Below are 27,282 nucleotides of genomic sequence, written 5' to 3' on the forward strand. Positions count from 1 at the left end.
ATGAAACAGCACAGATTACTTTCATGACTCCTTGGTTATGGGTTGTTGACTATTGGGGGTCACTATTGGTGCATTCCATTTGATGTTGAAAGTTGTCATTTCTGTGTTCCCAGTCAGAATTTTCTGGAAGTCTGGAAGCCAAACTCCCAACTCACAAAGTCAGCACAGCCCTACCGACTTCACAATGTAAGATGGCAGCAGTGTATGTAAACAGTAAAACTTGTAATCTGCGCTGCCACTGTTTTGTCTTTATGACTGCCTAAATAAGCCATACGCAGAGCACAGACAAGCCTCCATCCATGAACCTACAGCAGCTGTGTTTTGAGTAGGGATGGGTATCGTTTAGGTTTTATCCGATACCAGTGCCAAACCGGTACTTTTGAAACGGTGCCGGTGCTTAAACTGTGCTCAAACCGGTGCTTAAAGAATGGAGAACACAAAATTGGTCCAAAAACCTCTCATGTTTAACTGTTTTCCACTTTTTCTTTGGTCATTTTAGCCTTTTTGGCCAGGGTGAAGGAAGTATCTGCCATCAAACAAGAAGACAGCCGGATGTAGCTATGATGAGGCTTGCTAGTTCACCTTACATGCATTAATGTAATAACGTGGTTAGCCTACTCAACGTAAATTACACACGAACAACATTAAGCTACTGACCCAGAGAAGAACGGCTGCTGCTGCTGCCATCATCATCATCCGTCATCATTTCTGCTACACTGGCAGGGCTAGGGGCCAGGACTCTACTCTTTGTGTTTTTGGGGGATGTTGCTAAATCCGAGTCCGATAACAGGCAACCCACCCGCAGTAGATGTGCTCGGTGTGAGGTCTCGCAGCAAGCTATCAAATACAGTGCATTTCTCGGCTTAAAAAAAAAACAAAAACAAAACGCTATGCGTCACCAGGTGTTTCATCGGATTTGACAGTATCAGCTTAAAGCACTTGTTGCAGGCTGCTGAGTTTGCATATTTTGCTGTGAAGTATAGCCAGACTTTTGACCGCTTTGCCTTGGGCATTTTTAATCTGTAGCTCTGCTCTAAAAGAACGTACGTACCTGGCCCTGCCTACTATCCTCGGAAATGTAAAATGATTGGCTAGAAGTGTATCACAGCTCAGGGGGAAAAAAAGCACCGAAATAAAGCACCGAAATGTGCGCTGCTTTTTGGTCTGGTTACTACCGTTTATGTCAGAACCGGTGCCCGGTACCCATCCCTAGTTTTGAGTGCAAAAAACAAGCTGCATTGCACCGTTTTGCTAGAGATGCATCAATAGTTCTACCTAGCAAGACACAGTCTTTTATGACTAATCCCAGCTTGAGAAACAGAACAGTGTTTCAGCATAGTTAATTGTTGAAAATAGAATTTTCAAAAATAACTATGAGAAAGTCATACATGGTACACGTAGATCTTTCGAACAAACTCACAGTCCTGTTGGCAGAAAAGCTAACAAGTCTGCAAACCTTTTTGGCTGATGAAAATTCCTGAGAATAAAATGCCAGGACAGAGCAAACAACAAAAGGTACATTCAGCTACTGGTTTATTTCCCAAGGGATTGCCACAGAAGATGGAACTGCATGTTTGATTGGCAGAGACTTGATGAGGGATGCCCTTCCTGATGCAACTCTGCCATTTATCCAGGTTTGGGACCAGCACTGGAGTACAGTAGCTTGTGACTCCCTGAGGCTGGGTTTGTATTTCTTCCCAATCTTGAAATGGGAACATCATTGTGTTAACCGCTACATCGTGGTGTCACTAGGGGAGAGTAAAGAAAGAATGAAAGATATAGATATATCTATATCTATCGAGAGAGAGAGATAAATAAAAATCATTATTATTTCTTATTGTGGGTAATTTCCACTTTTAACAGTTTTGTTTTTGTTGTCATCAACTCTACAATACATTTTATATTTTTCTGTTTAATCAGAATTACTTTATTGCCCTGATTTTTACAGGACAATCGTTTTATTTCCATGCAAGATACAATGCAAGGTGTACTGATGTAGCTTATGGTGAACTACATTTATATATAGTTCATAAGAATAAAGCTAGCTGTTTTTAGGAGAAAAAGAGAGAGAGCACCATGCAGGTATTCAATGGAAAATGGTGGTGGCAGGGAGTACAAAGTGTGCACTGGGTTTTTTGTTGAAGTGCTGAAATAAAGACACTGCTGGTTATAGTATCTGCCTGAGTCTCTGGTTGCAGCTTTTAAGTATTGCACTTGGCGTTTTTGGAGCTTAATGCATACATGTTTTAAAGATCTCCGCTTTACATTAGTGCAACAGGATCACAGGAGTGGGTTTTAAAAAACTGCAGCAATACCTGACACAAATCATGATCTGCTGAAGGAAACAGAACTCTGTTCTACCTTATTATCTACTATCTACAGTGAAAATGAATGTGCTGTAGTACGTCATATGACAAATTATAAGTACAGCACTGCAGATTGGAGATTTAGGAATCTAAGATTCTGCTAATATAATGACATTTCAGATAAGACACACTGATAATTGCCAATGCCTGATTCAAATCCGAGTGCCCTGGGATCTTTTCTGCCTCTTTGCCCATCTTTCATCAGCCTTGAAAAATAAAGCCAAAAATACAGCTGTAATAATAGGGTGATGATAAAAAACAAATAGCCGGGCCGATGCCAGTTTTTCACTGTGGGAAAGTTAATTGCCAGTTGCTATTTTTGTACAAATTCCTTTCCCCTGACCTTATGATCTCGGATCTGATGCAGTTGCACAGACACTGGGCTTCAGAAAGCATTCTTGCAACTCAACCCACATGCTTTGCCTCTCCTCCGAATCTCCTAGGATTTGAAGACAAATGTGTTTGCAAAAATTTGAATCAACATAAACCAAAGTAAAAATGATGATCAATAATTAATATCTGTCTGCTTATTATATAATGTGTGCGAAAAAGAAAAAAAGGCAGAATCTCCATTGCTAATGCAAAACCCTGAAGAAACTTACAGTGATGGCCATTTCAGATGAAGAACTTCATGCCCTTTTTATATCCACACACATACACACACAAACTGCTTCTTGCCCTAACGCATTAACACAGATGGACTGCCATAAATGCACAAACAGGAACCCAGCCGACCTCACACAACACTCATCAGGCTCCACCCTGCCGGCACAGAGAGAAAGAAGGCTGAGCCCGGAGGTGGAGAATAGCAAAAGGCAGAGCCAGTGTGGGATAGTAATACTACTGCTCTGCTCTGCTCCTCATCTGGCTCGCCTGTGGTCAAAGCCCATCCGTTAGAGTGCAGGTCACGCACACCCAGGAATACAGATGGGCTGGTGAGTCTTTCTGCCCTGCCACTCAATGATTTAAGGGGTGAGATTAGACAAGAGAAACAACCTGGCTATGAATGAGCAGAGAGTGATCTGTGTGCTGCGTTTGTTTGGACAAAATGCGAATGTATTTGCGTTTACACATTTGTTATGCAGCACATGTGCCGTAGTGATGGCTCTTTGTTCAGTGCTTATATTGCGAGGTGTTTGCAGGGGTGTGTGTATTCTTTCATGTGCCTGGCCTGGCTGACGGTGTGTGTACCTTCAAATGTGCATGTGAGTAAACAAGACACCGGTGAAAGCATTCATTTAGGCTGTAGAGCACAGTTTGCTGTGGCAGCACAATAGGGCGGCACTAGTGGACAAACTGTTTGAATAAACTCTTTGTAGCGAAAGCTAAATAATCCCAGGCTTGTACAGAAATCAGTGCGTGCTGGCTCAGCTTTGTGGCCAATGCAAAATTCCTCATTCAGTTGACAGTGTGATGCTCAGGGTTGATTCTTGGTTCCCCTGCAGTTTCAAGATAATGCGCTCTGTTCAGCTTCAGTGTTTAGCCTCTGACTTAATCTGTCTTGACATATAAATTGGAGAGCACAAGAGAGAGGGAGTTGGTTTTAACAGCAGTGGCAGAAGTTAACAAAATACATTAACTCCAACACTGTCCTTAAGTACAGCTCGGACACACTTGCACTCCAGTTCACTCCATTTCTACTTCCTACAATTTTTCCGCATTTATAGACACATGTTATATCTAACTTGACTGTAACTGTTTCTTTAACAAATGACTGACTCCTGAAATGTTTCGTAAGAATAATCCAGTAAACCAACATAAAATGTGACACAGACCTCCACAATAAAAGCACAAAACGGTTAGCCACACACTGGGGCGGACATTTGGTCCGATTGCATTAAATGTGGGCACAAAACAATTTCAGGATGTTATTGATGTTGCAGTTAGGTCCAGAATTTGATGGACAAAGAAACAGTTTTTTTGTACTTTGGTGAACCTCCACTGTGGATTTTAAATTGGCAGACATGCAGCTTTAAAATCAGGGGGGGGGGGGGGGGGGGGGGGGGGGGTCGTACCAATAAAATAAAATTTAAATAATAACTGTTTAGTAATTACAGCCATTTTTATGAACCAACCCCCAGAGGCCAAAAATTAATTGCACAATTGACTGACAAGCAGTTTCATGGCTAGTTGAGGTCTGTCCCTTGTTACCTCATGACAAATGAAGCAGACATAATATCTGAAGTTGATTCAAAGTGTTGAATTTATATATTCTTTTCATTTTAATTTCAAATATGTAGCCCGGGGACATGTCAGTGTACGTGAGGGAGCCCATCATTGGGCTGAAAAAAACAAAATAATATTGTTAGAGACAGAGACAAAAATTTTGCTTAAATCAACAGTCCAGTCCGCTCTTCAAAATAATTAATATACCTCAGGCCAGCTCTGGCCAGCTGAGCAACACCAAAGGGCCTGAAAAACAGCAGAAGAGAATTAAAGTGCATGATAGCAGAAATATTTCAAAAGTTAAGAAGGAACTTTTTTTACAGCATCTTACCAAGTCAAGAACAGTCTGGAGGAGGGAGGTGTATCATTGTCAAGGTCTACTACCAAGAGATGCCATCATGGAAATGAAAATTCAAAAAGCAAAGAAACATCATGTGAACTTCTGAATAAACAAGGCCCGCTGAGATCAGATTGGAAAACATCTACAGGAGTCTGCACAGTTTAATTAAATTAAAAATTTAATAAAAATAACCTTTGAACAGATGAAACTAAGATTAACTTGTACTAGAATGATGGAAAACTACGGAACTACGGAAACTAAGGAACTGCTTATGATCCAAAGCATGCCACCATTATCTATTAAACATGGTGAAGGCAGTATTATAAGCATATACAGCTGCTCTCTGCTCGACCTGACGTTCAGACTGAGACAAATACTCAAAAACTGACAGGACAAAACCTGCAAATGAATAATGATCCAAAACGTATAGCAAAAGCAACCCAAGAGTTTCTCAAGGCAAAGAAAGCCCAACAGAGAGTGCTTCTCAGTTATTAAATACAAAACTCTATGAAGAAAGAATTTTAAAAAACCAACAGCAACTGAACGTGGCTGTAGTAACGACTTAGAGCACCTCGAGGGAGGGAAGGAAATGCAGAGTTTCGACCATGAGTTTAAAAACCAGCATGATTTTAAAATATTAAAACATTGTTCAGTTTGTTGTCCAGTTCATTTTGAGCCCATGAAAGGGGGGACAGTAACAGTAACAGTAAATGCAAAAATATTTGTAAAACCCTTTAAATTAAAACTCAGTCTGCCCTTTAATCACATCTTGATTGAAGGTGCAAAACTTCAGCTTTTGTCCAAAAAATTATGGACCCAGCTGTACCGGAGAACCAGACCTGCAATATACTACCATAAAAATTCTGTTTCAGTGCAGTTTAGTTTGCAGACTAATATCTGCTGAAAAAAAACTTCAGTGCCAGTTAAGTAAATTACTCAAGACTCGAGTCATTTTTAAATATGTAGATCTTCAGTAGGAACCATTTGTCTTGGGGCTTATGCCACATTAATACTATATTGAGTTTCAAAGCTCTAAATAACATTCCCACCAGCTTCCAAGTTGTAATTACAACTGGGAAACTCAGAGTTTTCGGAAACTCCAACTTAAAACTGCGGAACTGTGTGAAAGCCTGTCACAGATGCCTCACCAAGTACCCCATTTGGGGTAATTAAAGTAAAACTCGCTACATAGTGTTATCTATTAACGTCCTGACTTTTTTCTGTGAGGTGAGCACTCAGAAGATGAATCTTTTTTTTTTTCATGAACTCATTAAATAAAAAAAAAATAATAAAAGAGATCTATTGCCAGTCTTATCCTTTAATTACATCTCAATGACATTACTCTTGTACTACTTCTTAAGGAAATGTTTGAAGGCAAAACTTTTGTTTTTGGATTAGAATACTTCTTCAAGTATTTCCTCTTTGCCCAAACGCCTCAGTTAATCTTCAGACAAAGGTAGGGTGAGTTAGTTTGTATCCTTGAAGAATTAAAACTGTGAAAACACGCATTAGAAATGCTGTACCGATGTATTAATAAAATATATAAAACCTCTGAAAGCAGGAGTCTTTCTAAAAACATTTCTTCACCCACATAACTGTCATGAGGAGCACTTGCAGCTGCACAGACTGAGGAGACGAACGAGTCTGCACGTTCCCATCTGAGTTTCACGTGTTGGTGCACAGGTGGTACGACGATTTCTTCATGTGACAGCTTGATTTAAGTGAACAGGGGCGCTAATGGTCAGCAAAGCATCAACAGAGCCTCTTCATAAATGTTTCACCTCCCTCCGGAGCACGCATGCACGTGACTGCATCAGTGAGACCAGCGCGTTGCTCTCTCCAAAGACAGCAGAGTTCTTACAGCTCGAGGGGAAAATCCTTAGACAACACCACTGATGAGAAGATACTTGTGCGTGTGGGTGTGTGCACTTTACTTCAACCATTCAGACACTGCGATCAGAGGCTGAGTACTCACACCACCTAGTGGCATTACGGCCTTGAATCCTTTTGGTTTTGCTTTTTGTCAAGAAGTTGTAAAAACAAAACAATTCTTGCACCTGCAAGCTAATCACCTATTCACTCCCTCCACATACAACAAACTGCGAGATAAAGCATCAAATGGAGCCGCAAGGAGTAAAAAAAAAAAAAAAAGCTGCATTTTGCCGAAGTAATTCCCATAATTAAAACCGCAGAAACCAGAACACAGCGGTTTCTGAAAATCTAAAGCAGCCTGTGCGCAAGGGGAGATGCTGAAAAGACAAACGAGTCAAGCCAGGAGGAAATGTGTCCAGATATGGAGAGGGATGAAAGAATGAATGCTGGGAAGGGGAAAAAAACAAACAAACAGAAAAACAAAAAACAGTTGTAGTTGCTCGCCGTAGGCTGCGCAGCCTCACTGAGAGGGTTTGGACTGACAAGTTGGAAACGTTAATCTCATGCCTCTGCATTCTCCTTTTCCCCCATTTTTCTCCTCCCTCACATTCACCAACAGCGGAGGACATCCTACGAATCTTGTTAAGCTATTGGAAATGCTGCGTTTTTCCTCTTTGTTTACTCATCCACTTCCTTGCCACATCGATCATCACAGAGGGAATGCTCTCTCTGCCTCTGACCTCCCACTACTGAGAAACTGCCATGAAAGCTATAATGTACAGCAGGCGGATGAAGGCAGAGGTGCCCATTGTCTGCAATCATGCGTTTTAGAATTTTAATCTGCTCTTCTGCCTGCATCTAATCATGTATTTGCATGTTGGGCAACAAAACATAAAGACATAATTACATGTTATCTGTGCAATGTTTACTCAACATGTTTCCCTGTCTTGACAATTCCTGACGCTTCACATTTCGAGGCAGCGTTTGTTGAATCGTGGTTGACACAGCTGTCGCCTGTATGAAATCAGTGTTGTCAGATAGTATATCACTACATTCCCCTCGTTCCCCAAGCTATTTGTAAGTTTGACTCTTGGCTAGCAACTGCAACAAGAATCTTTTGTTTCCATTATGCAGCAGTCAGTCAAGCTGAGGGGCCACGTTCACAAACTGTCACCGCTGAGTGCTGTTAAGTGTAGTGACCATGCTTTGGACTCTCACTCTATCCCAGCCAGTTTGTCAGGGATGAGCGAGATCCAGGGGGTTTTGCACATCCACACGCACACAGGCACAAACTGGGATACAAAGTTAAGCATTCAGCAGCTGCTACACATACATGAATACAAAAAGGAAGCTAAACACCACTTGTGTTTAGTAAAGTGTTCACCTCCCGTAGCTCTGAATACATAACATTTTTTAACTTGCTCAGAATGAAAGAAAACAATAGAAGGAAGAAACCACATAGGGAGTGTACTGAAAGTAGCAACTTTTTTTTTTCTTTTTTGAGATACAACTATTTACATGTAACCAAAGACAATGTCCTTGAAAGGGGTACAAACATTTTTTTCCTCTTCCTGCAATTTTTGTTTTTAAAACAACTCAGAAATATTGTATAAAATAAAAATATCAGCTTCAGGGGAAAAAAGTAGTCTAAGCATCTGAAATGTCCATTAACTGGTATGTACAGGAGTATTTACATTCGGACCAGATTTTTTTTTTTTTTTTCTCAAAGTGATTAACAGTAAAATGCAGTTGCAGTTCTGTTCACTGCAGCCCTACAAAGCAGATAAAACTAACGTTTTTACAGGTATGGCTGTCATTCAAATCAGTGATCGTACATGTGAGCAGTACAAGACAGAGGCTTTTCCAAGGATCAGGTCAACATCATCATCAAGGCTTAAATGACACCAATATAGAATAAATAAATGGGAGCTTAATGCATGTTATCCAATGCAAACATATCATGAGCAAAAACATGAAGCTGCTTGTGGCTGGACACAGGAAAATATTAGACTCCCCTAACCAGTGTTGGTCAAGTTACTTGAAAAAAGTAATCAGTAACGAATTACTGATTACTTCCCCAAAAAGTAATCTCATTACTTTACTGAATACTTATTTTCAAAAGTAATTAATTATTTAGTTACTTAGTTACTTTTTAAAAACACGATTTACAACCTGAATAGGTGATAAAGCGATAGATCTTTCAGCCCAATTCTACTTTTTCTGCATAATCCATCATACAAAATGTTATCAAATGGAAAAGTCTCTTTTTAAAACTTGTTTTATCAGTTTTAATCTTTTAACTTTATGCATCAAGCAAAAATTTAATTATATGTAACATTCTCTGACTGGAAGAAATTTGTTTAATATTTAAACCTATTTTCTGCACATTCCAGCACATAAAATAAAATATTTTTTGTGTTTACACTCAGTCTTTCAAATAGATGCAAGTAAAACACAGCAGAAAATAAATAAAGTCAAAGACTCAGCGGTCCTGTTGCTCTATTTTCACCTGTAAAGCAGGAGTGGCATAGGTGGAGGTTTACCCTGGTGCAGGTGTGCCGCAGTGGTCAGTGGAAGAATCCGCGAGTTTCTCTGTGAGTTTCTCATTACATCGTAGCTACTCGGTGCTTGCTTGGAAGTTTAGGGGGTTTTTTTCGCTGTAAAAAAGTTTTCTTCCCACGCACGATGGACGCTAATGTTTTTGTCACTTTTTATGGAATCAAACTCAAAGTAAGGTCAGTACTTCCACGCTTTAAACGCTGCACGCTCATACTCTCTCCCACACTCAATATATGATCCATTGTTGATCTGCACACAGCTGTTGTCACGAACATCGCACTCGCTTACGTCACTGTCATGACATTCTCGCAAAAAAAAAAAAAAAAAAAAAAATCACGGTTTTAGTAACGCAGTGTTCCTACGGGAAAGTAACGGTAATCTAATTACCGTTTTTGCAATAGTAATCCCTTATTTACTCGTTACTCGAAAAAAGTAATCGGATTACAGTAACGCGTTACTGCCCATCTCTGCCCCTAACCCCATCCCACTTATGTTGATCAACATGTGCATAATATTTTAGTGATTGATGTTTAAAAACTACAATTTAAGCATAAATTTAGCCACTCAGATGTGCTGTGCCCAGCCACACAGCTGTATCACAAGGGGTGGATTATAATGAGCCGATGTTGGACACAACTGGGATCTCATTACGTAGGCTTTGCATTTTACACAAGAGGAGAACGCATTAAATTAAATACATTAAAAATAACTTCATTACAAACATAAAGGAAGCACAACAATCATAATTTTGAGTAATCCATCACGTTATACCAGTGAGTTTAAATGCATACTCTAATTACACACGGCTGAATTAAATGAACTTTAAATAATCTAAACAAACTAAAATGTGAGCAAACAGACAACGGCTGAGAAGAATTCTAACTTTTAGAAAAGCTTGTAATTTTCCGAGTGCCGTCACCAGTCAAATAACGGACATCCTATTAAAAGTCAGTATGTCACGCAGTCCTGATTTCTTTAACAGTAACTCATAATTTTGGTAGAGAAATGCCCTCAAGGCAAAAAGAAAAATCTAAAAATATAATGAGCCAAAGCCTACAAAAATCAAGCTCCCAAAAATTACTCGGCACAAAATGAAAAGCTTAGAAAATAAGCTAGAAATTCGATTTCCCTTAAACATTCAAGCCAATTGCAAATGTGTAAGTCAATGGGATTTTGCATTCAAAAATCATTCCATACAGGTTTTACGTACAGACACATCATTCAAACGTCTGTGAAAATGATTTCATGCTAATCTATGATTTCACCCTTGGCTTGGACGTGGACACGCACAGAAGAAAATGTAATGATCCATAAAATTTGATTCAGTGGTTCACACTCCAGCTAAGCAGCCAGAAATCAAGACCCGGCAGCAAACGGGAGACTCCTCCTCAGTGGCCTGCTACCGTCACACATCTCGGGACGATGTGTGAAGACGTCTGCTTCGTTTAACTTTCCGCGGATTACGGGGATGTAGCCTCGCGCCTGCCCGATTCTCACCTGAGGATGAATCTGGATCTGACTCTAAATGGGCTGTTAGCCGAGTGGAACTGAAGTTGTCTGCATGTCTGTCAGCTAGCAGGGCTTTGGTTCGGGTTGTGCTCCAGACAGGGAGTGAAACTTGTGTATATCTGTATGCGTGTGTTTACGCACATGTCAGTGTATGCCTTTTTTCCTCAGAGTTTAGAGTGATCGCAACATCTGCTGATCAGGTGAAGTCAAGAGAATGCTGCTAAGACTCCAATGGCCCCTTGTGGCTTCTAATGGGTAGTGGAGAACAAGAGTAACCTGGAAACCGTTTAATGTGCAGTCGGAGTAAGAGCTCGATAGTTTGCTGTCTGTTAACAGTGCTCCAGGTAGTCGATGACCCGTGAGATGGACTTCTGTCCTGTGGTGCCCATTGCACACTGTGTGGAGACAGAACAGGAAAAACAAAAACAAGTGTGTGAGGATGCCAACAACTTTACTTGTGAGGTCTCGATGCAAACACTGATGATAACAGGATGCTTCTGTTCAAAGGGGATGTTTATGAAACAGATGGTTCCAATCTTCAGCTCTGACAGGATGTGTCACAATCAAAGCTGCTGCAAAACACACATCTGTGGCGTGGTAGTGCTAGCATCACAGGAATCCTTGAATTATTTGAAAATTATGTTTTGCAAATTTTATCATTTCGATTATGCCTCTTGGACATAAAAAAATATTGAATTGTTAATAATCTGTTGAATACATTTAGTATTATAAAGAAGTAGTACTTCATAAAAGCCAAGTGCTACTATAAGCTTTTTATTTTTTGGAAGATGAGCAACAATCAGAAAGGCTTTCATTTATTCATCTTTCAAATGTTTTGAATTCCTAAGTCATTTCATTAATAAACAGAAATAAAGGCTCAGCATTTCACTCACTTTCTAGGGGGTTCTGAAAGGAGCTGAACTGAGCTATAGAAAAACTGCAATTATTTGAAACTAAAAGGGAAAATGTGGTATTGTACAGAATTACTGGGCCTCAAGAATGTTTATTTCATCCAAGCCACTTCACTGCACAAAAATGTGCTTTTGCTCAATGGGTCCAATTAAACGGCTTTTTGCATCTTCAGTTTAATTTGCCTGAAGCCAAGGATTGCATCAACACTCAGAGGCGTTAGGAGGAGGGGAAAAAAAAGGACGAAGACCTTCAGTGTCAGTATTTTCACTACACTGTCACTAAAATATAAGTATTTTTTGTTTGTTTGTTTTTTAAGAAAAACACTTTGATTTGTTGAGCCTGTATAATTCATCATGTATTTGCATAACTGTAGATCATTTTAAACTTCGTCAATCTCAACATGCATCATCACGTAACACTGATAACAGAGGGCTGATCTGAATAGTCACACTCACAGTGAGGTTCATGAAGCTCAAGAACTTCTTCAGCATTTCTGTCATGATGGAGAAATCTCCTTTAGGTAGATTTTCTCTCACAGTAGTCACATTAATCTGAGGATGGCAAAAAAAGGAAGTGAGCAACAACACATATTATAGATTTTTTTTAAAGATCTGGACAAAACAAAATGTATAAATCTGCACCGGTTTTTACCTGGCTGCCCTGACAGAGGCAGCCCAGCAGCAGGGCTGTGTATGAAGCAACAATGCTGTCCTCCATATGCTTGCCTGCGTGCTGCAGAGCTGCAGTAACCACAAAGGAGAAAGACAAGGTTTCCCAATATATATTTAGCTGTAATTCACTGATCAGCTCACCCAACACTTCTACACAGCATTAAAAACAATGAGTCCATGATGTTCACAAGAGTAACATTAACTCCTGTTTTACAGTGCTCATGGAGGTCACATTCAAAGGACTAGCAAGTACTAAAGAACAAAGGTTTGTATTTCGCAACCTAAACTTCAATGGAGCTGCAAAAACTAATCAACTGTAACAATAGCTGGACACAGGTTTCATTATTCATTAGCAAAGCCTGTTATGATGCAAAGCATGCGCTGTGGCAGAAACTAATGACGCAGCTGAGAAAAGCATCAAGGCTAAAGCTAAACAGATTAAAGTGTAGAAGTCAATTTGCCAAAAATCATGGCAGCACTCTACATCAAAGCCTGAGAAGAACATTGAAGGCAAAACAACAAGAGCTGTTGATCTTGCATGACAAACTGACACAACATCACTCAATGACCAGAGAAAGTATGGTGGAGACTTGTAACAATCCCCCCCCCCCCAGATATACTTATGGGGTTCCCATGTTATTTTCAATAAAAATCATTGTTTTGTTTTTTTAAATGGCATAAATAAATAAAAACTAAGAGCAAGCAATTTGAAAATTATGTGTTATATTCAGGCTTTTATAAACAAGCTTAACTTGTGAAGACAGCACTTTGATTTTTCTTTAACAATTTTCCTTTCTTTGGGAAAAAAAAAAAAAGTGATGCAGCGAGATAAAATTCTACCAAAGACACAGACAGAGAATAATCAATGACATATTTTTAAAATATTGGGTGGATGTGGGTGTGCCGGGTGGGGAAAACCCCACTCGGCACACCCACAGGTCGCACACCCACGGGTGCGACCTGGCCATCCTAACCCATAGTAATTTAAAGATCAGGAATCTACGAGTTCAAAAAAAAGAAAAAGTTTCTCCATGTCGATCTAGAAGTTTTAAAACTTTGGAAAACATTAAAAAGAAAAACTGGAAATGTCATCTCAAAGGAAACTGCCCTTCCTTTGTCTGCACAATTTCTTACACAGCTTATACACAAAACTCAGAATTTTAAGATGAATGGATTAATAAATGAAATTATTCCCATTATGGATAAATGTTGTGAATCTACCCCCTCCTCACCCCCAATCATTTGGTGTGTAAAATTCAGCGAGAATGTCATTTGAAAAGCCAGAACTGAGCAATGTTGGATAAATTAGTTTTAAAAACAAGTTTTTGTTATTGAAGACAAGTGTGGTCTCCCTTAATAGCCTTATTAGAGATTCGGTTAATGAATTCTTAATAGGGATATTTTTCAAAGCTTTATAGTTACTGGTATCTTCATCCTTATTGCAGATATTATTAACTCATGCTTAAATTGAGTCAGCATTTATTTGGATTGTAATTTTACTCAAAGCTACAAACAGCTCCTCATATATGCACAAACCCCAAAATATCTACCTTTATTTAAGTCCAACTCTTCATCCTCCTCTTCTTTCTTCTCGGGTTGGCTGTCATTTGTTTCGGATGCCACCCACTGGATCTCTCCTGATGTCTCTTGCCACTCTCCGCTTTGGTCTAGTGCCGGTTTGGGGGCCTCACTGATGAGGTCGTCAGTCTTTGCCTCAGCCAGGATGGCAGCACGCTCCCTCTCAAGGAAGAGCTGGGATTCCAGGGGAAATAAACAGATGTGAACTCCAAACACAAGCCAAAAAACAGGAGCCAAGTAACACAGCAAATTTTTCATAATTCAAAGGGAATAAAAGAGTGGCAGTTTAGCTTGACAGCAAAGGTATTTCATCTTGGCAAAGTTAGGAAGCAAATAGGCATGCCAAATACTGTGAAACTAGCCTGTAATACTTGGGCATGAAAAGTAATTTTGAGGTTAATTGCCATTTTTTTCTTTAAAAGTTTCCAGACTTTTTGAAAATCTGCAAGAACTCTGGCTGCAGTGACATTGATTAAAAAAGAAAAACCTAAATAAAAACCTAATTTTGAAATTTTAATCCACAAACAAGCAAGCATTTACTTACACTTGCTTATTACTTAATACTGTGAGCAAACAGAGGTGTGCATTTAAAGCAGTGAAGAGATGTTTAACACTCCCGAGAAAGATGTGTTACCAGGTAAATGAGTGGTTCACGAGTTCTATGATACAGACAAAAGAAATTGCAACACAACACCCAATCACTTTGTTTCTGCTTAAATTAAGAATAGGAAAGATGTATTCAGCTCTTTAAACTGTATTAAACTATTGTTTTGTGGGGGTTTGGTTTGTTTTTTTAAACAAAAAGACAAAAGAGAGCCACATCCAGTGACTGCTAAAATATTGATGTATGAGTTCTGGCACAGTTCCTACCTTCACCAGGGCAGCCAAAGCACCGCAGGACTTGGGCTTGTCAGCCGTATCTGCCTGAGTCTCAGCTGACTCTGCCAATGTGTCAGATTGCGTTGGGTCAGCAGGCTGCATGAGGCTGTCTTCCAGACAGGTGTCGTCGACATTGTACTCCATGTCCACCAGACAGTGGCGGTTTCTGGAGCTGTACTCCACAAGGTTAATTAGTAGACCCAGACCCTGGTATACACCACAGAATACACAAATGAGACATTCACATACATACATAAACTTACCAAACAGCGTGTCAGCAACTGTGCCGTTGCGAAGATGTTTTCTGTTGTTGAAGAGAACCTTACCAGCACACGCACGTCAAATCGCTGCTCCTGGGGGATGTAGCGTGGGACTTGAAGGACACAATTTAGAGCAGTCACTATTAGCTGATCCTGTTCACCCGTCTTAGTGCTTCCCCACTCTGTAGGCAAAAATAACCTTATTATTAACCTCTGCTCACACATGTCAACATGATTCCCTGCTAAGCACCTGAATATTATAGCTCACGGTACAGACTATAATCATACAAGATACAACTGAATTCTAGCTGACCACATTAACACGAATATATTCATTTTGTACAGAAGTACACAATGAGCCATTTCATCTTTGTATATTTATAGAACTACAATCCAAACAAAAAAACTACAGTAAATTGAGTTTTTGCAGTTTTCCATAAATAGTATAAGAAAAGAAAAAGGAATGAGAATACCATTGTCATGGGTAAGGTTGAGCAGCACTCCAATAACAGCCCTCATACAGTCCTCCACCGCCTTTCCCACATTTGTGAAGCTGCAGTGAGGCAGTGCAGCAGCCGATGAAGACAGAGAGGTGTTGTTTAATGCCCTGCTGTACCGCTGGATCATATCCTCACAGTATCGCAAAGCTCTGATAAAAGTAAGAAAAAGATATTGTTGACAGAAAGTAAAAAGTGACATAACAGAAATAAAGAAAAATATTAAAGTGCAGAGTGGAAAGATAATCCTAAATGCAGAAAGTGCAACGAGCTTGAGCACAATTGATCTTCGATATACTGTGTTCATGAATGCAAACTAAGAAGAATCCATGGTTAAAACTAAGATGTAACTTTTGCTATCAATTTTAGAAACCACAGACCTGGTTATCGGTGTGGTTACCTTTATCCAAATCTATTATCCTAGGATTATTTTTATTTGCCCTAATGTTGTTTTTGATGGGCATGAGAAGCTTTAGAATTGCCCCGAGGTGATGATGAGTAAAATGATCTTACAAAAAGTAAAAGAGACAAAGTGAAAAGGACCTGTTGTCACGATAGCCACTGTGTCCCAGTATGTCTGTAGACAGTCAATAATAGCTGTAAGCAGTAGCTGGTGCTCACCTGGCAGAGGAGACAATAAGCTGAGAGTCTTTGTAGGCAATCAAGTAACTCTGATTTTCAGGGTTCTGCACTGTAACCTGTTGGCAGGAGATGAAAGAGAAATGAAATCAATAGAGGGAAAAAGTACACCAAGAACCTTGAAAACAAGACAAGAAACACAAAATTAAGGGAGACCCTTTATGTTTAGCTCGGAAAGCTGAATGGCATTTTAAGATATAGCTGATAAAGACACATTCAGTGCTTTAAGCAGAGGCATTTAATCGGGTAACAAAGGTCACCAGCCAATTCACAGCTTAGTACTCAATTACTGTTGTCCTTGAGGCTCACTCTAGTGTGACTTTGGTGCAAGAGAGAATCCAACTTGACAGAACTGTACTTACACTTTCAAGCACTCTCAGACACCTCTCAGCCCCCCATAAAGATGCTACAAGGTTCTCCTTGTCATCCTCTTGGCTCAGGTTGTCAACACACTCTTTCACTGTGGCAATGCAACACACACGACATGTGGCAATTACAAACCGTGACAAACAAAATCGTTACATAGGTATACACATATGCACTGTACAGCATGGCTTTGAGCACATTAGTATCCAACACCCACCTTTGTCAACAATATGGTCCAGGCCTCCCAGTAGCCGGAGCTCCTCTTTGAACCAATCACCAGCTCTCTTGGAGGTTAACGACAGAAGTGTCTCCATGGCAAGGTGCCCTGTCTGCAGGGATAGAGGACAGAAGCATGTTTAAAAAAACACATCACTGGAATTTTATGTATGCTTGTATTACAAACCCACTATTGTAAAAGTCGTCTACACTAAAACACACATGTTTCCCCCTAATTAAGCTTGATAAGAAGAAATATAAACCAGTTTACCAAGAAAACATTACTAGGTAGTAAAGCATATGTAATATTAATGCTGTCATTTTATCAAATCAGCAACTTTTCTGACTGAAATATTGTCGATCAGTTGTGACAGGTCAAAACTGACAGCTGAGCTGCAGTAAGATTAGTGTATTTGCATGCAGAAGGGGGTGCATACAAAGAGGTCAGACTGACAGATTATATTTTTATGAAAAACCTTTCCATTAAAGTAGTTTAAAAATGTACATAGTGTTGCTTATTCAATAAATATATGAACAAGAGACTGTGGTTACTGATTAAATCCAAGATTCACCAGTTATGTGATGATGTTATGATCTCTTTATTGATGGACAACCTACCGTGATGTTTTCTAAGTCAAGGTGCTTGTTGTGCACAGTCTCGCACAGTTTCCTGATCTTCTCTTTGACCTTTGCCATCTCCTTTGCTGTGAGCTGATCCTGGTGACCCGAGTAGTCCTGGTCTAGTTCCAGCAGCTTGATCATTAGCTCCAGACATGCCCTGTCCAGATCCATGTTAAGACGATCCCGGCTCAAAATGTACATCAGTGCAGCCGTGCACAGAGCGAGGTTCTGATAAAATGACAGATCAGGTTTTACAAAGGGGTGCAGGCAGTGTAGATCATATGGAGAAAGCTCTGGATCAGTAAGAAAAAGCTTATTGTGTGTCACTTTCACTACATAGTTCTCAAAATTACAAAATTTATACTTAGATATATATAAAAACAACATGAGTTGATTCAAAGTGCTATTCAGTCAAGGATTACAACCAGAATACAAAGAATATGTTAAAAACAGCACCAAGAGAAAAACAGAAAATACACACAAAAGAAATAAATAAAATAAAGATTAAGACAAACTGACATCAAAAAAGGTCCATCCGGTCACAAATACTGCCATATCATAAAAACATAATACCCACCACAAGCTCTTCGCTTATTTAAAGGAAAGACTAATATATTTTAAGACACTACATTAACAACAGAAAACCTACTTGTTGAGCAAAAAATAAAATCACAAACCTATTTATACGTGTGCATATCTAACCCTGGGATGTCATTTGAATAACTACTGAGGTCTCCTTGCACTCTTCTTGCATTTTGATAATTTAATACCGAAGAAACAGGGCTCGTGATTCAACACTTCATCTTAGATGGAAAAGTAATGGTTCATGTCACAAAATAAATTGTGAAAGCACAAGTTATTCAAACATTGTATTACCATCTGTCAAAACTTCAAGGGAGATGATAGAAAGAGATTGTGGCAGGAGGTGACAAAAAAATAATTAATTAAAAACAAAACTTTGACTGACCGGGTGTTGTGGAGCATCGTTGAGCATTTTGAAGACCTGTGCGACTTTCCCTCTTGCCCTCAGGTGCATCCTGAAACTGGGCATGGCACACCGTGTGGCCAGGCTGATTATACTGGAGAAATGAGGGAGGAAAGTGGAGAATAGAGGGAATGTTAAAGATAGATTTATGACAATGAAATCAGCCTACTTTTAAATTAAAATGTCACAAATGGCAAACTAAAGAAATATAGGGAAAGATTTAAAGACTAAAGCTTCAATGTTGCCCATGCTATGCATCAATCCAATGTTCTAATGGTATAAAACAACAACAGCCTGACTTTGGCTTTCTGCTGATGCACAGCATGGATCCAATGCAAGCATTAAATTATTAAGCTGTTTTTCTCAGTGTGAGAAAGAGACTGGGAATGATTCTTTTATGTGTAAGGAAATGTCAGTGTTGACTTAAACATCACCTTTCCAATTCTGTAACTTCATATATCACAAATAAAAAAAAATGTCCAATTTATTCAATAGGTAGCAATAAGTAAAAACAAATAAATACAAAAAAAAGACTATAGGACGAAAAAAAAAAATACAATGTAAAACTAATTTAGTTTATTATTATAGTTAATTATAATTTTATTATCATCATCATCATCTCAACTCATTATGACAGTTATTTGAAGCTCTTCAGTCATTACTTGACCAGTTTGATGTACAACATTGTAAACATACAGTGAAAACTTGTTGGTGTCCCAGGTGTGAGACACCTTCAGAAGTGCTAATGTTTTACATATATTAGCCCAGACATAATGTAAATATCGGATTGGGTGTGGTGTATGGCCACACATTAACTACCTGTACTGCATTTCTAGTTTAAATTATGAATAAAATCACTTAAATCCTATGAAAACATTGGATAAGAAGTGTGATTTACATCATAGTTTCAATGTTTTAACTAAATGTGATTTTGTTATCACATTTAGTTAATCAGTGACACATGATCAATAATTATTTTTTCATGGTTTCAATGAGAGAGCAATGCTGTGAAAATGAACGCAGAACAATATTAGTTTAATCTTGGATATTTTTTTTTTATTATTCATAAACGCTGCAAGTGAAAAATCACAATTGGAAGTAAAATGTGATTAACAGGCTGAGGCACAACGGTGGAAGGGAGGCGAGCATATGCAAAGGGACATAAATGATTGAGAACTTTAGCTACACATGAAGTCTCTGGGCTGGAGTGCAATTCAATTAAAATTGATCATCTGTGCTTGTTTTTAAAGTATTAACTCTGCGTTTTCTACCTCCTACTACTTTGTTGCAAGAATAATAACTTACTTTATGAATTTTGGTTTTAGGTACTTTTATGAAATATTAACTGGCATATGCTTGTACCAGTCACTGAACTTTGTAAACTAAGTAACATTTAGCAAGTCACAACAAAGAAATTAAAATCAGACCAAATATAGAAATGTTCCTCTACAACACAACAAAGAAAAATTCCCAGCTGGTTATTAAACTTACCTAAGGCATCTTGTGTTGAGCGGCTGACTACTCTTGAGCCCCGTCTCCAGGTACTCAAAATCATCTGTGAACTCTTGATTCTCTCCAAACTCCACCACATCGTTGAAGTGTTTCACATGCTGCACCACAGTATACAGCTGGTAGTAAGGGAAATGGGGTTAATTGTAGCTAATTGAGAAGCACTGCATCTGTCCAGACCCTCAAATTGCTCACACACACACACAGCAAATTGCTCACATTTCTAAATTCCTCTATTGGTTTCACAGCCAGCAAAAGCTTCAGGTCAGTATGATCAGCAGTTGACACTGTATGTATATCTATATCAGCAGTCACACTGTGAGGGGGCTCAGCACGACACAGGATGGAGGACCTGGGTTTATAACAGAATCAGTGTGTGGTGACAGCTTAGTGTAGCTGAAGCCATTTAACCTCAGGGGATCTGTGGCTAACAGCCTGATCTGGGGCCAGAAGGCCCATCTGTAAATGACACAAGCTGTATGGGAGTAGCACTGGCACACATCAAATGAATGCCAACCCTTCACTGGCTGAGTGTTTAAAAAGGAAGGGGGGGAAAGGGGGGGCTAGGGGTAATTCATACTGGCAAGCAAACAAAATGTGAAGTAAAAACTGATCAGAAAGATTTATCTAACAACTGCTGTTACTCAGCAAATCTGTGTAACCTGGACTCACCTCCTTGTCTTCTTTTCTGCATTTGAGTGCTGTGACAATATCCTGGTTGAGTCGTGTGGGGATGGTCTCTGACTTAATGACTTTGGGTGGCGGTGGAGGAGCTTTGAACAAGCCGTCATCTTTATGGGAGTTGCTGTCCTTGCTGCTGCTCGATAAAATAGCCTAAGGACAAAAAAGAAGCTGAGAAACGGGGCTCATACCAAAGCAACAAAATCTGTTTAATGACATGTCCACAAGATTTACCACAGCTGAACAGTCTGTTAACCACACAAGTCTTTAATAAGTGCTGTTAACAGATGTCAGACGAGGTAGTGCAAAGTTAACAATAACTTTTAAATCCCAGTCGCCAGAGTCTGATTAGCTAGTCTCTAAACAAACATTATTTCCATTGGGGTAATTCAATACAAAACATACAAGCAAACTTCACTTGCCTGGAAAAGTAATTTCACTTGAACAGCAATACTAATTAGAGCAATTAATACAGAAATTGTTGACTACTAAGAGACCAGTAAACAGTATCCTAATATGTGGACATTAAGAACACAAACACAAATAAATGGCGCTAGTTAATAGCATTTTCTTTACATAATAACCCAGTAATAGTGTTTACCCTCTCTGTGCAAAATGAATGTATACACCCTAATGAGAACTTTAAACATACAAATACACTCTTTACTCACAATGACAGATTTACATTTTTGTTCCAGTTCCTGACAAGTAAACCAAGCAGTAACCTTGCTGAAAAATTAAGACGAGGGAAAAAAAACTGTGGCTTCTCTTATAGCAATTTGAGTTTGGCTCCAAAATTAATCAATGTGTGATTGACTTGTGGTATTTTAAAATGCCTAGCTTCAGCCATGAAAAGAACACCTGGCACAAAGAACAGATTTAGTCTACATAGCCAACTTCCTCCCCCATAATATCTGATTTTTTAATAGCTCACATTGACATTTTATTATAGCTTAAAACTGAAAGGCGTGCTAACATTAGCTACAGTGGATTTTGTGCAATACTTTACCTTCAGTACTCAACTGGACTAGACTGAACTTTTGAAGCATTTTTAATGTACTTATCTGATGAGTAATATGGCTTGCCAGGTGGCACAGCCCATCCGAAAAGTTTGATATTCAGTTTCAGTGACTGAAATTCAAGTATTATAATTCTGTTAATAAGCAGATACCCGTGTTTGTGCTTTGCTAGGATCAGCTGATGATTTAGCACCCCACCAACTGGCCTAAATATGGTCTCTACATCAACAAAGTCAACATACCAGCAGCTAAAACACAAATATTATGGCTTCAAAATGCAGGTTTAAGAAGCTAATAGATGATGCCACATTCTGTCCATCTTTTACTAACAGTCTACAGTCTACAGGCAAAATACAGTATCTTACCGGAGCAGTCTGAGATCGAGAGACTGGAGGCACAGGCATTTCTTCAGGTTCGGGCTGGTTCCAGTGGCGAGCATTGTACACAGCTTTAGCAGGAGACTGAAACACAGCAAGAACTTAAAAATTTGTCAGTTAACTAAACGGATACACATATTTAGTGATTACTAACAGCTGGCATAAGAAAATACTGATGGTGCTTTCAGATTGGTGCATTTCAGTGATGACAGTTTAAAAAAAATTAATTAAAAAAATTACAACAACAACCTATATGCCAATATTTTATTCTCTAAAGAATACCACGTTCCAGCTGTAAATGAGCAGAACTGAACCCATAAACACTGCATGCTGAATTCATGTTGATAGACTAAGACAACAGCAGCCTCAGTGTAGAACACAACAGTCCCCAAGCAGCACAAAACATTTCCTGAAAATGACAGATTGTGAAACTCAATTATATCGTACAAAGACAATGTAGGAAGTTTTGCTGAGGAAGTAGAAAGAATAACTACACAGAATTAGTAAGACAGACTACAAATAACCCAAAGCCACTTCAAAACATGATCTAGATAAAGAGAGAAAATGTGGGCATTACACAAAACAGCACAGCATTACAAATCAAAGCAGAGTTATGAGAAAATATGTGCCTGATGAAGAGGTAATATCCAAATCCCCTTCAAAGTGGAAACCCATGCATGCTACTGAACGCACATTTATGGGATTCAAATGAGACTGCTGTCAAAAGTTATTCCCTGGGCATCACAGTTCAATGCCTTAAGTCTCTGACTGTAGTTCTAACCTGCATCACTGCTGAATCACAGAATTGGATTACATAAAATGACAACCATATAAATTTAGTTTTCAGTCGAGCCTCTTACCCGCCCACTTGCTCTATTTTTCTCTGATGCTCTCCTCACTCTCGTTATCTCAGGCTATTTTCAGACAAGCTGGGCATTCTGTTATGTAAATCTCATCTAAACATCAATAAGCCAAGACGTGTCAGACCTGCTTTAAACCCTGGTCAGGAGTAAGGTCATCAAAAGTGCTAGATGACTTGTACTGAGACACTTAGATTGATCAGACTGCAGTTAAAAGGTTTGTGCCTATCCCTTGTCTATGCAGTTGTTAAAAAAAAAAAAAAAAAAAAGTCTCATGGGCAAATATTCAAAGACACTGGATGGCACAGGACAAAGAAAACATTTGGTTGAAAAGCGAGCCAAGAAACACACGGCCAATTTTAAAACATGCTTAAATACCTTTTTGGGTCCACTGAAAATCTTTTTCAGTCCACTGCCGACGTCCTTGGATTTGTCACTTGGCTTCCCTGAGCGTGCTTTCTGGCCCTCGGTACCACCAGGACTTGAGTCATCGGAAAAGTCAAAGGCATCTGCTGGATAAACCAGATTGTTGATGATTAAAGGGAAAAAAAAAAAAAAAGCATGAGTTTGTAAATGGATGGAATATTAACCAAAGTGGGTCATCCAAGCACTTCTAATTTAAAGAGAGGTTTGAAGTTTATGTCGTTACATTGGATCATGCAATAAAATGACAATTACACCAACACCAGATCTGTTTTTAAGGACTGCTTTTACCTGTATTACTGCTAGCATGACTGTCTTGAGAGTCACTGGTATGAGGGCTATCCACGCTGGAGCTCAAAGCAGCTAAGGCTGCGGCTGCCTTCCTGGCCTTCTTTTCTTTGGCTTGGGAGCTCTCATCATCACTGTCACTCTCACTCAGGTCATCAAAGCCAAAGTACTTGATCTTGTAGCTACTCTTGCCAGCTTCTGAACCCTCCTCCCCCTCCTGGTCCTCTTTGTCCTCAAAGCCAAAGAACTCTAGCTTGGTCTCGGTCTTGGTCTTCTTGGTCTTTGTCTGTGTGGGTCTGAACCTACAAACAAGAAGAATATTTTTTTTTTTAGATTATTTTGTTTTGAAGTATTGTGCCTTATGGGATTTTTCAAAGGAGATAGAAACTGAAGCAGGACAAAGAAAAAACTCTTTTGTAGAAACAAAGAAAAGAAAATGGGATTTCAAAGTGGGTGCCTAAAATTACTTAGCTGAGTGAATAGAAAGCTTTTTTGTCAATAAATGTTACTGTTTAGAGACATCTAATAAACTGTAGACTTTAGAATATAGAACAAACACTGATGCACGTTTCTCCAAATAGTTGATGTCAATAGTTTAGTTTAAAAATAATTCTTATCAAGTTAATTCCGTATAAATGGCTGACATGAGATGAGATCACACACACAATGACACAGACAGAGCACACATTTTTGCCACCATCTGCCATTTTGACTTGTTAGAGGGGATTTAACATTAATCTAACAAACTAAAGGTTCACTCCCTGCTGCCTCTCTTGCCACTGGTGATTCAATCTGACCTGCCTCTCAAAAGCAATGAAATGAAAGCGCAAGAACATATCAAACTTCAAAGTATGACCCGAAACTTTGAATTTTAAAGCCAGGGACACATCAAGGTAAAGCACATTCTTTCAGAGCAAAAGTCTGGCCAATACTGTATAACAATACGATACATGAAAGCATAATCTAAGTGCCAATGAAATCTTTATTAAACCTGAACTTCAGTAGCGTCTGCACTTTGTTCCTCAGAATATGAATGAATGACATTTTTATAAGACCCAGTACTAGTGAGAGATAAAGCAAAGTGTGTATGAGCACACAATGAAGTAAGATATAAGGTAGTATGTATTATTATATTTAAATTACTAACCTACCACATGATGGCTGCCTTATGGTATCGTGTATACACGGTAATAAATATTTAACCTGAAAATATTTACTACAAAAACAAAATCTTGAATGACACAAGAAAATATACTCAAGTCACCCATCCATGTAATTAGCAATGGTGGATAGGCTACAATTGTTTAAATAAGAATTCAGAACATAGTATTTTGAGAATTCTCCCTGCAATGTGGCTTTTAAGACACAGAACTATCAGCCTTACCTAGTAGGTTTGGGTGGTGGTGTATCTGATTTCTTCTTCATCTGCCCTGCTTCTCCAAGGTCAGCTGGGGGAGCGAGGCTGACTAGTTCGTCAATGCTCCGCTCCATTGAGTCCTGGATGGTGACATTGCACACTGACAGGCAGGAAGGGTGGAGAACCGTGTAGTCCCGTACCCTCCCACCACCCCTTCCCACAGGCTTGGCTGCTGTTTTAGCACTGGCAGCAGTACTACTTGCACCAGCAGAAAGGGCACTGTTGGGCTTATCTTGGGCACTTGCACCATCAGTGGACTTGTTGCTGTTACTTTCTGCAAGTTCAGATGATGATTTGTCAGGACGGCCTGGCCGCTGGTATTTTTTGCAATTTGAGGCCCTCAGGGTAAATGGGGAAGCGGGAATATTGTCCACTGGCTCTGGTGGGGCCTCCGCTGAAGGCTCCACCTCTGCACCTTTCATTTCATCTGACAGCAAGCCATCACAAGAAGATGAGGATTGGAAGTCCCTGCTACCACCTGGCACATCAGTGAACAGTTTAACAGATGTGTCTATATTAGGAGAGGAGGAGGTGGACCTCTGGGAGAAGTTCTGATCATCAGAGAGGACTGTGCTTGACAAAGAGGTCCCCCATGCAGGTTTCTGGCTGCTCTGTGATTCACTTTTGTACCACGGCTGGTTATTTTTACCTACTTTCTCCTCTGTTTTTTGTTTGCCTTTGAACAAAAGAGAAGATAAATGCAGGTTTGTTTAAACAAAAGACAGGAACTACTATGCTTCTATAATAGTTAGAAATCACTGTAAAACTTAAATAAGCAGGTTAAAAGAAATTTGGATAAGGAGTTTAAAAAAGTGCATGGAAAAAAATGAAAACTTACTCGTGAATGTGGCTGTTGAACATGCAGAGGACTGTGCATAAGTCACAACAGCGGCTGTCCCAGTGCTTTGCACTGTGGTGGTCTTCATCACCTCCCCTTCAGCAACTTTTGCCTGCGACACGTTGTGGGAGGTTACAGTCTTGGACTCTTCATCACTGTCAAAGCCAAACGGGTCTTCCTCACTATCACTGTCCTCAAGCCTGGGCCTTTTGGGGACCTCAGAAACGTCAGGTTTTAACAAAGGCCGTTTGGCTCCGAGCTGAGCCTTGTAGGTGGTCTCCCCCCATTTGGTGGTCAGAGTGGGCTTTTTATTGGAAAAGACCTCCTCAAATTTCGAGTTAGCCTCCCCACCTTTGCGGTTGTACGTTTTGCCGAATCTGGATGTCATGTTGGCTGCTCTATGTTACATATTCCCTGTGAACAGCAGCAGAGACAATAAAACATTTACTATACCAATAGATCATCAAGAACATTATAATCTGCGCACTTAAATTGATACGAACGACTTAGCAAAGGAGTGTTTAAAAAAAACATAAAACAAAAACAGGCTGTAATCGTCATGAGTGGTTTGGGGAATGTTATTTATATTAATCCGGCTAAGTTATGTTTCAGCTGTTGGCTGGTAGCGCACAAAGTTAGCATAGCTAGCTCAAGCGGTATAGCTTTCCAAACCATCATCGGTAAATGTGAGCAACACGACAGAAAGCGTGAACGATTTAGAGCAACTTTAATACAATTTGAAACTCTTTACCTATCAGCACATACTTACAGGACAGCTAAGTACTGTGTTAACTCTAGCTCAGTCAGCCCTTGTTTGTAAAGTTAACTACTATAAAGTTAGCCACTAGCCATTAGCTTAACATGGCTAACTATGCTAACGTAAGTCTGTTTACATTTCTCACCTGGCTGCCTCAAATGTCAGAAACCTTGCGTTTGAAACAAGTTTTAGTCTTTTGACGTAATGGTCTGAATGGAAATACTATGGTGCAGAAATCGTCCGTAATTACAAATGAGTAATAATGCAGTGTTACCTTTTAACTCCAGCGAAAGGCTAACCGTCCGCTTGTTTTTTAGCCAGCCGGCTAGGCCTGATTTCCCACTCGCACACAAATCAAGCGGGTAAAGTCCGCTCAGCAGAGTACAAACACCATTACAAAGACATCTCTATTCCGAATATGTCCACGCAGCGATGCTTATCAACACAGAAATGCGTACTTAACGCATCGGTGCCTGTAACAGTCTATATATGGTAGATAATCCGGACTTTTTGCATTTTGTAGTGCTACGGACGGCCATTAAAATATCCCCTCCCTCCTCGATGCTTGGCAAGACCCTCATGTAAAGGGCTGGTCGAAGGCAATAGACCAACCAGCAACAGGAAAGGTTTCCTGTGCGTTGAGACTTTGTGAGCAAACGCGACTTCGATTGGTTTAA

The 27,282-nt window shown here is 39.5% G+C and overlaps 1 protein-coding gene across 9 annotated transcripts; it reads right to left on the minus strand.

Annotated features, from left to right (window-relative positions):
* Positions 1-1,513: 1,513 nt before the first annotated feature.
* On the minus strand, positions 1,514-27,282 carry wapla (WAPL cohesin release factor a). Of its 9 annotated transcripts, none has more exons than XM_026189885.1 (22): positions 26,880-27,282; positions 25,849-26,262; positions 24,978-25,686; positions 23,597-23,895; positions 23,261-23,394; positions 22,011-22,106; positions 20,618-20,779; positions 19,928-20,064; positions 18,419-18,530; positions 17,449-17,679; positions 16,832-16,943; positions 16,611-16,708; positions 16,231-16,307; positions 15,586-15,761; positions 15,179-15,294; positions 14,844-15,059; positions 13,946-14,147; positions 12,376-12,464; positions 12,180-12,275; positions 4,864-4,909; positions 4,740-4,778; positions 1,514-1,748 (listed from the first exon to the last, which is right to left on the minus strand). In XM_026189885.1, the coding sequence occupies exons 2-20, from the start codon at positions 26,234-26,236 to the stop codon at positions 4,868-4,870; spliced, it is 3,492 nt and encodes a 1,163-aa protein (XP_026045670.1). In that variant the 5' UTR covers positions 26,237-26,262; positions 26,880-27,282; the 3' UTR covers positions 1,514-1,748; positions 4,740-4,778; positions 4,864-4,867. The 9 variants fall into 9 exon arrangements, with proteins under 9 accessions (XP_026045670.1, XP_026045672.1, XP_026045671.1 ...); XM_026189884.1 differs by lacking the exon at positions 1,514-1,748 and adding an exon at positions 4,469-4,648; XM_026189883.1 differs by lacking the exon at positions 1,514-1,748 and having other exon boundaries at positions 4,469-4,778.

Source organism: Astatotilapia calliptera, chromosome 13 (genome assembly GCF_900246225.1).
Source record: "Astatotilapia calliptera chromosome 13, fAstCal1.2, whole genome shotgun sequence".
NCBI lineage: Eukaryota > Metazoa > Chordata > Actinopteri > Cichliformes > Cichlidae > Astatotilapia > Astatotilapia calliptera.

Bases quoted from the DNA above. Each gene is read 5' to 3' on its own strand.
- wapla (XM_026189879.1), bottom strand. From the start codon at position 26,236: ATGACATCCAGATTCGGCAAAACGTACAACCGCAAAGGTGGGGAGGCT. The intron at 16,709-16,831 runs GTGGGTGTTGGA...GCATTGCCACAG, and splicing joins GGACCATATTGTTGACAAAG to TGAAAGAGTGTGTTGACAAC. The intron at 12,465-13,945 runs GTAGATATTTTG...TGGTTACTGCAG, and splicing joins AGAGTTGGACTTAAATAAAG to CTCTGCAGCACGCAGGCAAG.